At 36.5% G+C, this 17,653-nt stretch overlaps 2 protein-coding genes across 3 annotated transcripts; both read left to right on the top strand.

Annotated features, from left to right (window-relative positions):
- The first annotated feature begins 4,589 nt into the window (after positions 1-4,589).
- agtr1a (angiotensin II receptor, type 1a) lies at positions 4,590-8,612 on the top strand. Of its 2 annotated transcripts, none has more exons than XR_012373022.1 (2): positions 4,590-5,032; positions 5,261-5,328. XR_012373022.1 is itself a non-coding variant. In XM_055202189.2 (2 exons), the coding sequence occupies exon 2, from the start codon at positions 6,613-6,615 to the stop codon at positions 7,678-7,680; it is 1,068 nt and encodes a 355-aa protein (XP_055058164.2). In that variant the 5' UTR covers positions 4,764-5,032; positions 6,560-6,612; the 3' UTR covers positions 7,681-8,612. The 2 variants fall into 2 exon arrangements, 1 of the variants encoding a protein (XP_055058164.2); XM_055202189.2 differs by lacking the exon at positions 5,261-5,328 and adding an exon at positions 6,560-8,612 and having other exon boundaries at positions 4,764-5,032.
- Positions 8,613-9,504: 892 nt separating this feature from the next.
- On the top strand, positions 9,505-17,652 carry gyg1a (glycogenin 1a). Its single transcript, XM_073875680.1, has 7 exons — positions 9,505-9,663; positions 10,584-10,719; positions 10,860-11,034; positions 11,114-11,276; positions 14,159-14,285; positions 14,862-15,086; positions 16,772-17,652. The coding sequence occupies exons 1-7, from the start codon at positions 9,657-9,659 to the stop codon at positions 16,932-16,934; spliced, it is 996 nt and encodes a 331-aa protein (XP_073731781.1). The 5' UTR covers positions 9,505-9,656; the 3' UTR covers positions 16,935-17,652.
- The last annotated feature ends 1 nt before the right edge of the window (position 17,653 follows it).

Raw genomic sequence — 17,653 nt, 5'->3', positions numbered from 1 at the left:
TGGATCCCAACCTCATCCATGAATTTCACAGACTACACCCGGATAAACCTGCCCCTCGTCCCCGAGGTCGTCCTCGAAAGAACACTTCCCGCGTCTGGAGCCGCTCGCAGGGGGGGGCTCTGTGACGGATGTCAGCGCCAACGCTCCCGGTACTTCTCATTCACCCGAATATTGACTACATTCCCCATCATGCACTGTGACCCGCTGATTACACACCAGCTGCAGCGTATCAGCGGGTCTATTTAACCTGGGACTCTGCCACTTGTACTTTGCAAAGTCTTGTTTGCCCTAGCAGCATTACTGAGCGTTTTCCCTGTGTGTACCCGTGTTTGATTTCCTGGTGTTATATTGGACTGTCTCTTGGTTTATTGATTCTTGCCGCCTGCCCTGAACTTGGACTGGATAACGACTACGACTGCTTTCTGCCTGCCCCGATCTTGGACTGATTTACGTTTATGAGTGATTGCCGCCTGCCCCGAACCTGGTCTGTTAAACGTTTATGATTACTTGGATGTGCCCTTTGTTTATTGTTGTTTGCTACTTGATAACATCAATAAAGAGTTGCAAATGGAACCTAACCTGTCAGTCTCGTCACAGTTACTAATCTTTTTTGTTTAAATGTAGCTTAAATAAATTGATTGCAACCACTTACCTTAAAAAAATTTATTAAATTCAATGAATCATTTTTTTCAGTGTTAATTCTGTTACTGTAATTCCACTACTTCAACGAAAAAAGATTCATTGAATTTAATCAATTATTTTAAGGTAAGTGGTTGCAATCAATTTATTTAAATATAAACAATAGTTTTATATTTTATTATACTTTACTAATCTTTTTTGTTTAAATGTAGCTTAAATAAATTGATTGCAACCACTTACCTTAAAAAAATTGATTAAATTCAATGGATCATTTTTTTCAGTGTTTTAGCGATAATAATTGAATGTGTTGTCCCTGAACTAACACACCTTCTGTGTTATTATTCATTGTGCCGCCCCCCATGGTCCTGCGACGTTAGATCAGAAATGTCTTGTCTGCAAGTGTTCATTTATCACAAAATAGAGTAACACGAGTAACCAACTCATTTAAATTTCACTAATTGTAACTGCGATACTTGATTTAAAAAAAATACTTCGTTATATGTTTATTACCGCTAAAAGTAGTGGAATTACAGTAACATAATTAATTGTGACACACACAATGTGTAAAAAATTAACACATAATTTTTTTGCAGTGTAAAAACTAGTGGGCCTAGTAATGCATGAGATTTTATATTATGTACCCATACAAAAAACAAACACTTTGTCCCTTTTCCACAATGATGGGTATTAAGTGAGACACTGTACTTTAAGTGAGTCACTGTATTGTGAAACCAAAGCTGAGCAGTAGTTTTCTATTGGTTGAATGTCCCTGTGTCTATCTTCTGCTTATCGTACTGTGGGTTAGTATAGCACAGCAGAGTAAATTCCATATGTCTTATGCAACATATTTTGTGTATTACTGTTAGCAGAACAATGTGTTATTGGGAGACAATGTGGAAATCTTAAATAACTTTGTAAACAAAATGAACTCCCTGTAGGCTTTGGTTTTTGCTTATCCTCGAGATTGCTGTGTTGATTTAGCTTTGGACAGACTATACTGTAGTACAGCGCTCTCTGGGGTAAAGCTACATGGGAAACAGAGCTGTGAGTTTCGGATTATTACTGATCATTAAATCTCTGCTTAAAGCCACTCACAGTTGCTGCCTCAGGCTATAAGTCTCTCTTAGACTTCATAATTTAATACTCTCAGTGCATATTGAATACATCAGCAAAACAGTGTTTGACTTTTAGATATGTTACTGTAAATCCATAGTTAGAGTAGTCATAAGCTCACTAAGGCTTTTGTGTGAGTTATTTAAAATAGTTACATTTGACTAATACAAGACAAGAATATTTCCTGGTCAAATAATTGTTTAACTCTCAAATGTTTCATCGTTTCCTGTTTACACTACTGACCCTTGGGGTCTATATAACCCCCAAATCAAAAGGATAATTGTAAAAAAAAATACATTTTCAATAATACAAATAATATATATTTTTTTTGTTTACTTCAAATCTCTCAAAACACAGCTTTATTGTATAGATGAGAAGTACTTTTGTACCCAGTTACCACAAAAATACTTGAAATATGTGAAATATAGATTTTTCATGAAAAAAATCACTTAAATGATTATCTAAATGTAATTTAAATTGTTTCTGGATATTGATCTAGGTGTTAGGTGTAGAATTCCACCTTTTGCTGGTTAGAGATAAACCTAAAGGAATTACCGTTTAAGAAAGAAATAGTTTTGACTAGCAGAGGGCCATTCATTTTATTGGATATGAGCAACTGCTTACATCACTACTTTAGTGATACATTTTGTGAATTGTGAAGATAAATATTATGTCAAATAGTAGATTTTTTTCTAATTTTTGATGCATTTTGAAATGTCTGTTTTTACAGAATGCCACAAAAAGTTGACTGAATGTAAGTGTGTGTGTGTTTGTGTGTGAGTGTACGGAATTTTTTGCTCATTTTTCCGTGGCATTCTCACGGATTGGTTACTCAACTGTTTTGTCTAGGGTTAGATTTACATAAAATGACATCCCTACCCAAACCCAACTCTAACCCCAACGCCAGGCGACAATTGATTAAAGTTTAGAAAATATAAAAGAATACGTCAGAAAAAATAATATAAACCAATACTTAAAGTTACATACTAACACAAACATCAAATCTAACCCTAAACCGAAGCAACAATGGTTTGAAAATAGGAAAAAGCAATTGAGTAACCAATCCGTGAGATTGCCACGGAAAAAAGTCTGTGGCAGGGCCACGTAAATATGCGGAGATCCGTGAAAATGCCACAAAAAATGAGCAAAAAATTCTGTGACTATCCCACGGAACTTTGTGAGAACATGTTGATTAGGTCACACCACTTTATATCTTTTTTTCTGCATTTGTGTCTGATTTTATTTGCCTAATTCTATACAAATGTCATACCTGTGTGTGTGTGTGTGTGTGTGTGTGTGTGTGTGTGTGTGTGTGTGTGTGTGTGTGTGTGTGTGTGTGTGTGTGTGTGTTTTCTACATTGTACTTGTGCACAAGTACCAGGCCTTCAATTCTGTATGGAAATTTTCACATTTCTGCTAGATTTTTTTTGACAAATTAAAAAAACTCCTTTCCCATTCATTATTAATTGAGGTCATATTGTCCAGATTAATAAAACTCTTTTTTACATACCTTCCGAACAACCGAATCAAGCCCAGTTGTGTATGTGCTCTATAGATAGATTATTTAGGAAAAGGGAACCACTTTTTTAACTAATGAAATGTCGATTAGGTTCATATAGACCCCAAGGACCAATTGAGGGTTAAGTCCTACTGGTATTATAAAGGCTAAATAATAAAAACTAAAATTATGATAGATCCAGTCTGTAAAAAACAGATTACTAAAATAAATGTTGCCCTTTAACATTTACCCAGACAAACAGTGTAACAAATATCCTTAATGGCAGAAGAGGGGGAGACATCAGCATCACCATTGCTCCCTTAAGGCAACATTAACTTTAAAGCTCATGAGTATATTGAATTAACCTCTTATTGATGGCGTAACAAGTATCTGCTTACCAGGAAGACAAACCACACTTACTGTCTTTGACTACTGCTTTTTAATGAAAAACAATTTTTATTCTTTTCAAAATATTTAAAAAATGCTATGACCACTATACATTATACTGTGTGTTACTATTTTTCACTATTTACACTATGTTTTTTTTTTGGTTCTACACTATAAAAACAGTGCTGAATAGTATTAAAAGCTTGTAGTCATAGGGGAACCATTTTTTAGGCTATAGCACCTACAGTGCTACACAGGTTATACATAAAGGTGTCATTTAGCACTAAAAAAAGTTCTCCCTATGATAACAAGCCAGTAAACTACTTTTAGTGCTATAGGGCACCATATTTTGTGTACAGTAGTGTACAGTAGTTCCTTGTACTTGTTATTTGTCCTTGTTTATACAGAGTGTAAGTATCTAAATGCTCTAAATGTTTAAAGTTTCCATGCCATTAACATTTGTGGTATAACTGATGTTTTATAAGCAAAACAGCTTATCATGACCTGACCAGACCTCATCACAAATATTCGCAATAATATTTTAAAGCAAAGTTCTGACAATTAAATTACATTTAAATATGGCATAGCTCCCTTTAAAAACTAGCTGTTTTGGATCAATAGTGCAGGAGATGAAAGACCAGCAGCTGAACTATAGAGTGATGATGGAGATGAAAATGCCCTTGAGAGCTCCCAGTAAAACAAACACAAGTTCCCTGTGGCCTCTCAAAAAACAACAACAAAAAAACTGAGAAATGCGCATTAGATTGATTACTAATCTTTCCAGACTTTCGCCTGGAATTTACATGCAGGGTGTAACTTGTTGCTTTATTAAATGCCTAAATAAAATATAATTTACTAGTATAAGAGAATCATTTACTAATATACTATTATTTGCCTTGTCCGCATATGACTTATTTTGTTGACACAGTACATATTAATGTAAATTTGTCAAGCTACCAGCCTGATTTTTAAAGGTGTCAATAGTGTAATAGTGTTTAATACTAATAATCAGAGGCGTTTTGTTTAATTATTTGTCAAGAAAGATTGCACTGGATATAGAAACGTAACTATGTTAGGGACTTGAGGAGCAAAACAGTGTGCATTTTATGTTCAGGTGACCAAAGAACTGATGGGAAAATCGGTCTGTGCCCTCAAGGGTCTCTCTATGCCCCCCCCTTCTTGCTCCCATGGCCATGGATGTATCCGGCCTCAACAGTACAGCCCCCGCTGTGGGTCTCTGGTGTAGTTATAGGAGTATGGGAGAGATATAAGAAGGGCACTGAGGAAATGCATTGGGCACTCGGTCATAACTGGGATTGAGGACAGTTCTTGGAAACCCATACACAGTATTTTTTGGAAAAAAACTGGACACCCTGGATCTTAATTTTTTACAAGGTAAAGACAAAATTAATTCTTAACATAAATATTTTTATGCATTTTAATATTTAATCAAATCTAAGTGTAACCCAATCTAATCTAAGCTTGTCTCTAAACTAAGCATGACTTTCCAAAAATTATCTCTTTGAAAATTGGTCAGAAACAGGAAGTGAATGTGTCGTAGTAAATTTTTCACAGTTAAAAGCATCTAAAGTAAACGTGTTTTTCTCTGTCTCCCATGCGCAGCATCTCTCATCCACTGTACATCTCGCAGTATTTCACATGTGAAACTCAGCACATTAAGATTCACTGTACGTGGGATTTTAATTTGTGATTTTTCTATTAAATGCATAAAGGTTTCATGTTGGTTAATCATGTTAATTATTTTCGGGAGTATAGAGAGATTTGTTTTAGACTGTCAAAACAATAACCCTTATCAGCATGACTTATTACAGTATTCTGATCAGAAATCCCTTCCTAAACAACACCGGATGTCTGATAAGCGTATTAAAATAGGACTCATAGATGAAGTGATATTCATAACACATGAACCTTGAAAAGTTATGTTGCCTGCTATTGGTTGCTGGGTTCCATTGGTACCAGAAATCACCACCCCAACATCTGCTTGGATAATATACATAATTTTCAAACTCAAATAAATTTAAACTAATTAAATCATGTAAGCAAAAAATTGTTAAAAGCAAATAAAAAAATTAATTTCGTATAGTTTATATTGGCGTTGGTGCTGAGAATCATTCAGTGATCATAAAAGGACAGACATAAACAAAATGTTTGACCTTTAAAAGAGATGTGATTTTCACCCAAGAGAGACAGACTGGTATGTTTCCATAGCTGAGCAGTTTGTGACCTGCCTGAATTCTCACAGAAAAATAACTTGTGAAATTAAACTTAGAAAAATACTTTAAAAGTGAAAAATATAGAATAACTGTGAACTAAAATGAGTAAATGTTTCTAGCACACCTTGAAATATGCACATATTTGTCTCAATGACATTGATATCTCTTTTGCACAAAAGGCCAGATTTCCTGCATCTATAGTACACTTTAATTTATGGAAAAACATGGATCGTTGGGTTTTACTTCAACTTTTAACGACAACTTAGGCCATGCTTTTAGTAAGACATTTATGCCAAATTTTGAAATTCAATTGAAAATTATCAATAAAATTTTTTTGATGATAAAATAAATAATTTAAAATAATACAATTATGCAATAAAGTATATATATATATATATATATATATATATATATATATATATATATATATATATATATATATATATATATATATATATATTTTTTTTTTTTTTTTTTTGTGAAAAATATAAATGGATGGTGCTGTTAATGAATATTTTAATAAAACAATCCTGTTGTCTTACAAGCATTTTTTATTGAATAATAAGAGCAGAGGGACATCTGGTGTTTTCTAAAAGTTATTGCATCTTCCAAATAAACCTACCGGTACTAAAATGCATCAAGCTCTTTAGTCTTATTAACTCTCTTTATCCACTCTGTTCTTATACAGGTCTCCTTCAGTGATAAAGTTCTTTAGGCTGTGAACCTCAGCGAACCTACGAAATGGAAAATTTTACAAGAGGCCCTCCCATGGGACTCAATCTCAGATGTAACATGACTGGGAACCACAATTTCATCTTCACATTCATTCCAATGGTGTACAGCTTCAACTTTATTATTGGAATAGTAGGAAACAGCATGATAGTAGCTGTCATCTGCTGCTCTATGAAAATCAGGACAGTTGCCAACATATTTGTTTTGAATTTAGCAATCTCAGACTTGACTTTTCTCCTCACCCTGCCAGTTTGGGCTGTATATACTGCGACAGGCTACCAGTGGCCTTTTGGAAGCTTCTTGTGTAAAGCTGTTGCCGGTATGGCACTTTTTAATCTATATACTAGCATTTTTTTCCTGACTGTTCTCAGCATTGACCGCTACCTGGCAATAGTTCACCCGGTTCAGTCCCGACAGTGCCGTACAGTGGTCTACGCCCAAGTGACATGTGTCTTAGTTTGGCTAGTGGCTTTGTTTCTAAGCCTGCCCACTGCCGCTATACGTGGAACACACTTTATCCCGGAGATCAATGCTACTGTATGCGCCATCCTGGACAAAGAAAATCTTCGCAATGTGTTGGCTGCTCTGAGCCTGATGAAGAGCGTACTTGGGTTTCTTCTGCCGATCACCATCATCCTTACGTGCTACTGTCTGATAGGTCGGACTCTGCTCAAAGCGAGAGACATTCAGAGGACCTCAAAGTCAAACAGGGATGAAGTGTTGAGCATGCTGGCTGCTGCAGTGTTGTCGTTTTTTCTCTGCTGGGCACCTCATCAGATCTTCAACTTTATGGAGATGCTAATCACCATTAAAGTGATCACCAACTGTGATATCGTTGAGATCATTGATACTGGAATGCCTTTCACCATATGTATTGCCTTTTTCAACAGCTGTATGAACCCGATCCTTTTTAGTTTAGTTGGGAAGAACTTCCGCAGGAACTTGCTGAAACTGCTGAGATGTTCTTCAACGTCTCTTGCCTCTCATCCCACCCTCAGCACCAAGATGAGCTCTCTCTCATATCGAGGCTCAGAGTCATTTCATATCTCTGATGTTAAAACTTCCTCACTAGCTTGAAAGCAAACATTAATCACCTCTAGTAAAATGTTACTCCTCCTGCCATTTATGACTGTTAATGGCAATATTGTGATTTGTTGTTCCGCTGTCTTACATTTGCAGGACATTTGAACATAATAAATGCACTTATCGGTAACACTGCACTTTAAGGTTACATTAGTTATAAGTACTACTAAGTACAAACTATTTTCGTTAACATGAACTGCTATTGAAAAATACTTCATTTAGATATTCTTAGTTAATGTTCATTTTAACATACTTATACATTTTTTAAAAGGTATCTGTTGACATTTATGCAAAGTCACTGTGCATTTAGGTTTAACATTTGTGATCCTGCCTGTGAAAAAGTTTTTTTTTAAGATTGAATGTTTTCTACCTAAAATCATCTTACAATATGTAAATATCTTTAACACTGGCTATGTATATTCCTTGGAAATTAATCCAACAATGTTGACATTTTAAATGCAGCTGAGCTACTAATACCTTTTAGAATACTGTGTGAGTAAAAAGTCTAAATGTACAACAAACATTTTAAGGAGACAAGACTTTTGAAAAATGTCAAATAATGTTAAAATTGCCACTTTGTAGGTGTGAAATTCTTTTCTGTTTTTGGGTCTGTCCTTTTAAATGCAAATGAGCTGATCTCTGCACTAAATGGCAGTGCTGTGGGCGGTATTATCCCCTTCTGACATCACAAGGAGAGCCAAATTTTGATGACCTACTTTTTCACATGCTTGCTGAGAATGATTTACCAAAACTAAGTTGCTGGGTTGATTATAAGAGCACTGGGGACCCAATTATAGCACTTAAACATGAAAAAAAAGATTTTTCATGATATGTCCCCTTTAATTATTGATATACTATGTAGATTATAAAATGTTTGTATAAATAAATACCATTTCAAATGGGAGTATGTTTATTTGCTTTTTTACTTTTCAGTAGAACATATTAGAAATGAAAATAGTTAATCTAATCAGTATAAAGTACATTTTGTGCATTCAAATGTATTTTTCACGTTTAATGAACCTTATTGACTTCCATATCGGAAAACAAAAATACTATGGAAGTGCATGGGGCTCATGATCGGTTTGGTTTCAAACATTCCTCAAAATATCTTCCTTTGTGGTCATCAGAACAAAGAAATGTATACAGGTTTGTAACAACATGACAGTGGGTAAATGATGACATAACTTTCATTTTTGGGTGAACTATCCTTTAAGTCTCTGTGTTTCATAGCTTTATTGATGATTACACTGTGCTATAGTCTTATTGCATGAACCTTAAGTACTGACATTGTTAGCACTGTAATACAATTGATACAAGTTATTGATTTTTTCACCACTTTAAGGAGCCCTGAAGGGTCTGTAATAGCTTGTAAATGTTGATTAATATGATCATATAATGTTTAACACATGCCCTTTTTAAGTTATTGAGCTGGAAAATGCATAATGTTGTTAAATGGTGTTTATAATGAAAAAGTGTATTAAATGTTGCCAGCTTCATTCTTAAAATAATAGTGGAATTCTGAGTGACACACCTCTTAAATCACTCTCGCAGTATTTTGACGTCATCCGGCGATTTGCCTGCGCAGCGCAGGGCCACATGAAGTCGAACACGTCATATGTCACTGAACGACGTATTAAAGGGAAATGAATAAACGGTACTCAGCAAATGAGGAACTACACGCCTTTTATTGGCTTTCTTTTCACTTTAAATGTCAAATTTAATATATACATTTATAGTTTATATAAATTCATGAGTTTTATGACGTAGTGGCTCAATACTTTTTAACAAAATTACATAATATTCTCACGACAGTCTCTGAAGCGAGTGGTGGGCGTGTCTGTTGTCAGAGTTCACGTGACCCTGTAATGTCACTACTATATAAATCCTCTGTCAGACCGCTCTCTGGTTCTCTCCTTCATTTTCTCACCGAGGCCTTGTATCTAGCTCGGTCTGGCTGTGTTACGTGAATCATGGCAGGTAGGCAACTTTATATTGAACGTCACATATTTTCTCTGCGTATGCAACGATGGGAATAACAGTGCGTTTGCGCCCGTGTGTGGATTAATGGCCCGTGTGCTACACACAGTGCGTTGTCTGTGAGGTTGCAGGACTTTGGACATTACAAATGACATTTAATGCGTTGTTATTCAGGCTGTGCTGTCCTAAGTAACGTGTGATTTCTTGCGTAAGGGCCTATTCACGTCTCATACGCAGCACTGCGAGCGTGTTTGTTTGTTTGTTTGCTACATAATGCGTTTAGTGTGGGTTTAAGTGTGTCTTTGCTAAACAGCGACATACTGAATACACCTCACAAGTGCGTTAAGCTTGACGTATTTCTGTAAAACGCGCTAACTTGTATACAGTAGACGAGTGTGCTTATTTAAATGGTCATCTGCACACAAATAGCATCTCAGCATGAGTACGAAAACTATAATATTTCTGTTTTTACACCTATGTATTTGACACCTAACGAGGCTTACACCTGTTTTATTATAATATTTTATTTAGCACCTATTTTATTTAGCAAACAATTGAAACTGAACAAACATTTACTAAATATTAACTCAAAATGGACACTTTTTTATTTCGGATAAGCTAACGTTAGTTCTTAACCCCTAAGAAAATATTTAATGATTGTATCATAGTAAAGGTGAACTTGTAACAGTTTAAGTTCTTGTATACCTGTAGTAAGGCCATGGTAAATTCGTGGCTACTATGGCTTACCTATAAATAAAAAACATTGTAGTTGGACCACTAGTAATTTTTGTGAGGCTCGTAAATGAATGAAGGCAAATTTGTTTTGGGCATGCAAGTTGCTTAACAAGACAAATACATTAATAACATTCACACTAGGACTATATTATAATTCCCTATTGATGGTTTGTGTGTTAATGCAGACCAGGCTTTTGTCACACTTGCGACAACTGACAACTATGCCAAAGGAGCAATGGTACTTGGCCGGTCCTTGAGGAACCACGACACATCTAAGAAATTAGTGGCGCTGATTGGCCCAAATGTCTCAGAACCCTCCAGGTAATTTGTTACATTTTGTTGCGCAGTTCAAATTAATTGAGCTTATATGGCAGTTTTGTTTTTCTGCTGTGCATTTGTTTTTGTCGATGGTGCTGAAATGTGATCTATAGATCAGTCAAGTCTTCCTTTTATTATTCCAGAGCTGTACTTCATAAGTTGTACGATGAGGTCCGGCTGGTGGATGTACTGGACAGTGGGGACGCTGCACATTTGGCCCTGATGAAGAGACCTGACCTGGGCGTGACGTTTACGAAGCTCCACTGCTGGACTCTTACAGAATACTCCAAATGCGTGTTTTTGGATGCAGATACTCTAGTGAGTGCTGCTTCTTGAAGCTGGTCGTGATGTTTGATTTTTATGAGGTTTTTGATCTAGTGGTTCCTATCGTCCACAGGTTTTGTCAAACATAGATGAATTGTTTGAAAGAGAGGAGCTCTCTGCTGCACCGGATCCCGGCTGGCCAGATTGCTTCAACTCTGGTGTATTTGTGTTCCGTCCCTCCAACGAGACTTACGAGAAGCTTATTACAGCTTGTTCAGAAAATGGCAGCTTTGATGGTGAGCGACACACTTTTGTCTCTGGGGTGGGGGTTATTTTAGTATTTCTGTTCTTGGTGCGAACCAAAACAAACACTGAAGGTTTGCATAGTTGAGATGTTTTGGAAAACGAAATGGCGTGTTACATGTTTTTAGGACGACTTGTTGATGCAGGATGTATAAACATTGGAGTGGGTGTAAAATTATTGCGCAATCTTGTTAGAGCTAAACATGGCCATGACTAAGTTCTTTATCAGGCATGTTTATTAAACAAGGCAGCTGTGTGAAGTTTTGGGTGCACCTCTAAGACTGGGAGTTATTTCTGGGCGTGCATACTGTATGAGACATTCCAGACAGTAAATATCACTGAATTGCTTTAGTTGTACCTTTGAACCCCACCAAGGGCATAGATTTGGTTTTGAACACTGGGGGTTGAAGTGTAAACTGTGCATGTTTTCATTAATCTTTGTATAAATAGTGGGGAGGGTTTAATTGCTAGTTTTGATTATGGGGGGGATGCCTCCTCCCATCTCTCTCTCTCTCCTGGAATTTACACCCCTGACCCATGTACTTATAATTTATACATGATTATGCGCAAGTGCAGGTTTACTTACTTACTGTGCATTCACTGTATATGCATTAGTAGGTCATATTTGTAAATTCATCTTCCTGTGCATTAACCAAATAAACGCGTGCGCTTCAAAAATGGTTTGCGGTTTAGTCAGACCTAATCTTGAACCGTATTGTGCACAAAAGGTATCAGTAGGCCTCTATACTTGAAGGTCTTGGAGGCTATCATGTTTCTGTTGCTATTCACAGTCATTGAGACTTCAAATGATCAGTATTGTCTCATGTATGTTATCTATTTATGTGCACCACAATGCTCACCATGTGTTGAGTTCTTGTAGTAACCTATGATATACATTACAGCCTATGGTAAACATGTTCATGGTCTTTACATGAGTAGATCATCTTGTGCTTTCTGTACAAAAGTTACATGTTTACAGATAATCAGCTGGACTTTCCCTGCCCACATTGCCTTGTGGGTGTTTAACTTTCACGCTGTGAATAGACCTGGGGCCTTATGTGTAAAGCGTGCGTACGCCAGTTCCCACGCAAAGGTTGTGATTTATAAAAAAACAAACTTGATGGGAGAAAGGGCTTGCAGGGTGGGATATTAGGATGATTCATGTAAGCACGTTTGCAGGTGATCTGTTATTTATAAAGGGAACATTGCTTTGTTTTAGAAGTCTTCATAAAATGGCATACACCAAAAATTTGGCTTTTGTGCGTACGTAGACTTTTAGTAAGGATCCTACGCACAGTTTTATACATGAGGCTCCTGGACTTGACATTGGCTTCAATTTGTTTTAGCAGATGTTGTTAAATGCTGCTTGGGCGGGCTGTTCAATTCATCCGTTTAAACCTGTTATGCAAAATACACCACTGATCATTTATTATACCACGTGTTTTGAAAGGTACAAAGGAAATGCGCTGCTTCTCACTTCCTTACCAAGACAGACAGTGAGCGCTTTTAAAGGTGCAGTGTGTAATTTTTTGAAGGATGTCTTGACAGAAATGCAAAATAATATACAAAACTATATTATCAGGGGTTTATAAAGACCTTTTTATAATGAACCCTTATGTTTTTATTACCTTAGAATGAGATGTTTTTATCTACATAACGAGGGTCCCCTTACATGGAAGTCGCCATTTTGTGCCGCCATGTTTCTACAGGAGCCCTTAACGGACAAAACCTTTTTACAAAGCTGTCTCCGAAGATGACATGTTTGTCTGGTGGTGGCTACCATAGCTTCTCTATGCGTTTTAAAAGTGAGGGGTGAGCAGTTAGATGAGGCCATTGGTTGCAATTCGCAACCTTACCACTAGATGCCACTAAAATTTACACACTTCACCTTTAAAGGGTCAATGACGTGACGTTAATTATTTTGTGTCCGTGTGGTTCAATTAAATGGAAAAGGGTTAAAATTTCAAAAATAAATTTGCAGATTACTTTCATACATTCTCTTGTTTGAGAACCAAGTCTAAACTTTCTGGTATTTATTTCATTTTGAAAGAATATTTGGAGGATAATTGCAAAAATGTCAATGTGGTGTAAATGATCTGTGTCAATTGGTGTAACTTGTATTTTTTAAATGAAAAGTATATATAAAAATGTGGAATAAATATAATGATCTAGTTTAGTGTAATATAATTTTTTTTACATCATTGTCAGATCATTTAAGAAAACAGAGATGTTTTCAGCATATGTTAGGACAAATATCACAAAATGCATTAAAATTTACATTTTTAAATAACTAATTAAATTATAAAATGGTTTTTTTTTTATAATATTTTTCATTTTTTGAGCCGATTGGCGGTTACACCATTTGACATTTTCAGGTCCATTTAGCCTTAACTTTCATAAAATACAAATGTAATTTTTTTTATTGCATAAAGTCAACATAAGTCAACTATGTGAATTGAAATAAAACTGATGCATGCTTTTAAAACTAGTTTTTTAAGATTTTTGAATTTCTCATTTTGCCAAATAGTTTTTATCACTGACCCTAAAATATCTGATTCCCCAGTGAATAGTCTAAGACAATAGTATGTCATTATTTAGATGGCGCCTGCGTAGAACTTGCTGAAACTATATCAGTGTGACATCACATTAATAAGATAACCGGAACCACATGTTTAATGAGACTGCTTTAGTTTAAAGAGGATTGAAGTTTATTATTTTTATTGTAAGGAGCTTGCATTCACACACTGCCGACACATTTATCTAAATGCCTTGTAAAAGTGGATTTTGCATAATAGGTGCCCCTTTTAAGGAAACGTGTGCCGCTGTACTCCTCTATTTGTTTCATTGACTTTTTGGGTCTTGTTTGTTTCTTCAGGTGGGGATCAGGGAGTTCTCAACAGTTTCTTTAATAATTGGGCAACAGCAGACATTTCAAAACACCTTCCTTTCATCTACAACCTCAGCAGCATCGCCATCTACACCTATCTCCCAGCATTCAAACAGTGAGTTTGTGTTTGTTAAAGGCTTTGCCCACATACTGTTTTTTCTTTATTTTGGTGTGAATATTAGATGCAACAGTAACTGGTTTGCACCGTATCATGACTGATGCCAAGGTCAAATTAAAGCCTGATCACGCTGCGACACTGTAACCAGAGATGAATACGACATCAAAAATCCTTTCTGTTCTTGGCCTTGTACCTCAGCTTCCACCAAATACAAACCGGCCTCCAAAAATAGTGGCGCTATTTAAAGGGTTATACGTGGAGCCTAAATGTCATTTTGACCAGTTAGCCACATGATCTGTTTTCCGTTAGCATCTGTAGTACAGTTCTTTGGTCAGTAGAGCTTCCAGTTGGATCTTATTCATACAGTAATGCCTAATTTGTTTGTGCATGCCACAGACATCTTTCTAAACATTTCAGCAGTTAATCTACTTTATTGCAGTTACTCGATACCTACAAATAAACTTGATTTAGTTGTGACACAACTGTCTCTTTAAGCACCTCCAACTGGACAGCATGTTGGAATTGCTGGTTATTTTAATCCATGTCAATCGGATTGTTCTTATTGCCCCCCAGATATGGCCGTGATGCCAAGGTGATTCACTTCCTTGGAAAACTCAAACCGTGGGATTATACTTACGATACCACAAGCAAAACGATAAAAGGACAGTCCTGGGATCCTTCGGACCTGCACCCCAACTATTTGCTCCAGTGGTGGGAGCTGTTCTCTTCCTCAGTATTGCCCCCTATGAAAGAGGAGTATGGTGAACAGCCCTTCCATTCCGGATGCACAGAGGGTAAGCAGTCCTTTCATTCAATTGGCTGTACTGCTGAGATTTGTACAATCATCATATGGACATTTTGTTTTTACAAGCATGCTGGTATTTTGATCTGTGTAGATGGTGTTAGTGTTGTTATACACAGAAATGGGATGTATTTGACACTTTAATGCTGGATTCACACGAAATGCTGTAGAGGTGGCAAAAACGTGCTATTCGCGTGTAGTTGGACGTCTGAACATTTTGAGTTTCATTTGCGCATGAAATTCTAGTTATTAGAGACATTCACGTGGAAATTCGCGTCATGGGAGGGGCTTCTGTGAGACTGTTTGCTTCCCGTAATCGCATACTTTTAAATACCAATTTGGTTTAGTCAATTATAATTGGATTGTTCAGCCAAAAATGAAAATTTTGTGACTCACCCTGAAGTCGTTCTAAACCTGTATACTTCAAAATATCTTCCTTTGTCTTCAGCAGAATGAAGATTTGTTTGTAACAAAGCAGATCTGGGGCACTATTGACATTTGTGAATGGTGCTCTTGATCAGTTTGGTTACAAACATTCTTTAAAATCTTCCTTTGTGTTCAGAAGAAAAATAAATTATACAGGTTTACCACTTCAGGGTGGGTAATTGACCAGAATTAAAAATTTTGGGTGAACTATCCCTTTAAGGGATAATGGGGCGATTTCCCAGACCAGGATTAGCTTAATCCAGGACTAGGCCTTAGTTTAATTAGGAAATATAACTAGTTTTAACAAACATGCCTTACTAAAAACATTACCTGTGTGCATTTTGAGGTAAAACAAAGGGCCCTGATGTATTTTAAGACATGCAAGTGCAAGTTGTTTTCAGTTTGGAGAGCTCTTAAAAGTGTTTAAGTCTAGAACTAGTCTAATCCCTGTCCGGGAAACCGCCCCAAAGTGTAGCAAGCTAGTTGTTATTGCAGAATAAACCGTGTGATCATGGGTTTTGTATCAACGCAAATTGATTTTTATCTGCAATAACACCCAGGTGGGACATACATTATCCCTCTTTTTACACAGCCACTCGCCCCGTGTAAATCTTATTAGCTCATTATATTTGCACGCCAATAACTCTGTTCCAGTTCTTGTCTTGGGACAACTTTAACTTTTTATAAACAAATAAATTTGATAAATGTACTAGTCAACATTTGAAGTGTATGTATCAAACTGCACCTGTCAACCTGGATGAGCCTGTTATCAATTTAAGGTGGTTGTTATCTGGGAATAACAAATGTCGCAACTAACCAAACAGAATCAAGCATTCCAGTAAGCTGACACACTACGTTTGCTATGTTGGCATTGTTATGCTTTGACTTTTGTTTGTTTGTGGACTTGACTCAATTTAATTAATTTAACTTTAAGCAAAGAATACATTTCTCACTTATACTGAGCTGGCCAACTCAGTTTTATATTTTTAATTAGTTAACATTGAATTTGGTGGCTTCTCAGGTCCCATGGGATAGAAAAGTGCCAAAGCAGTAGGCTATTAGGGTTGTTTCTTGCATGCTGACTTTTTGGACACACCACTGTGTAGTACATCAGTAAGCGATTTTGGATATGCGATCGTGTCAGATAAGCAAGATACACAACGTGCTGTGCAACAATTTCATGAATTTTGATGAATTATAATCTGATTGAAGATAATTAATAATTATCTGATTTCTGTTTTCCCCTCCAGGGTAATGTTCACGACGAAGTTGCTCAGATGCACATATCCCATCAGCCCCCTCAACCTCAGATTTCTTCTCAGGAGCGGAAACAGAAGTGGGAACAGGGCCAAGCTGACTACATGGGAATGGACTCTTTTGACAACATCGCAAAAAGGCTCGATTCGTTCCTAAAGTGAGGGACACACGCAGCAATGTACCATCAGATTTAGTTTTGTACTAGAGTATGTATGGGGTATGTAATAAAGTTACAAAAAACTTAAATATGTCATTTATAGCAGCACCACAAGGTCTATGCAGCTCCAGCCAACCTCGTGTACTGAGATTGCAACATTGATGATTCACATAACTTAACGTTTTCACATCTTGCCTCATTTCCTGAGGTAACACCATGCAATGTCTCTAATGAAGATACTGCTGTTACATGCTGTCGTTTTTTATTACTGTAAATGTGTTATGATTTGCCTTGTGCTTGTAGAGATCACAAACAGTAGAAAAAAATCATACAGCAACCAAACCAAACCTTGTAAATGTCTTTTACGCCTCAAGTATACAATCACTCTCTACATTCAATATTGATCCCCAGAGCTTCTCAATGATAGTGTTTACAAGATGCGTTGTATGCGGTCGACATCCTGAACTGTCATTATTGGCTCTAATGTACGTCAGTAACTCTTATTGTGTAAACCAAGGTCACTCCACTCGCTTACTGGGCAGTTACTCCCTGTACCAAGGTTATGGAAACAATGATTTAGCTACACTTGGTTACACCTTGTACTACTGTTAAGATGGTTGCTGTAGTTGTTGACTATAACTACTGAAAGTCTCTAACTTCCCTATAGCTTTGCCCTGCACGTGCAACGTCAAAAAATAAAGAACTAGTAATGTGAATCTTGAC

The sequence above is a fragment of the Misgurnus anguillicaudatus genome, chromosome 2 (genome assembly GCF_027580225.2).
Source record: "Misgurnus anguillicaudatus chromosome 2, ASM2758022v2, whole genome shotgun sequence".
NCBI classification, from domain to species: domain Eukaryota; kingdom Metazoa; phylum Chordata; class Actinopteri; order Cypriniformes; family Cobitidae; genus Misgurnus; species Misgurnus anguillicaudatus.
This window is presented reverse-complemented; position numbering and strand designations above follow the sequence as displayed.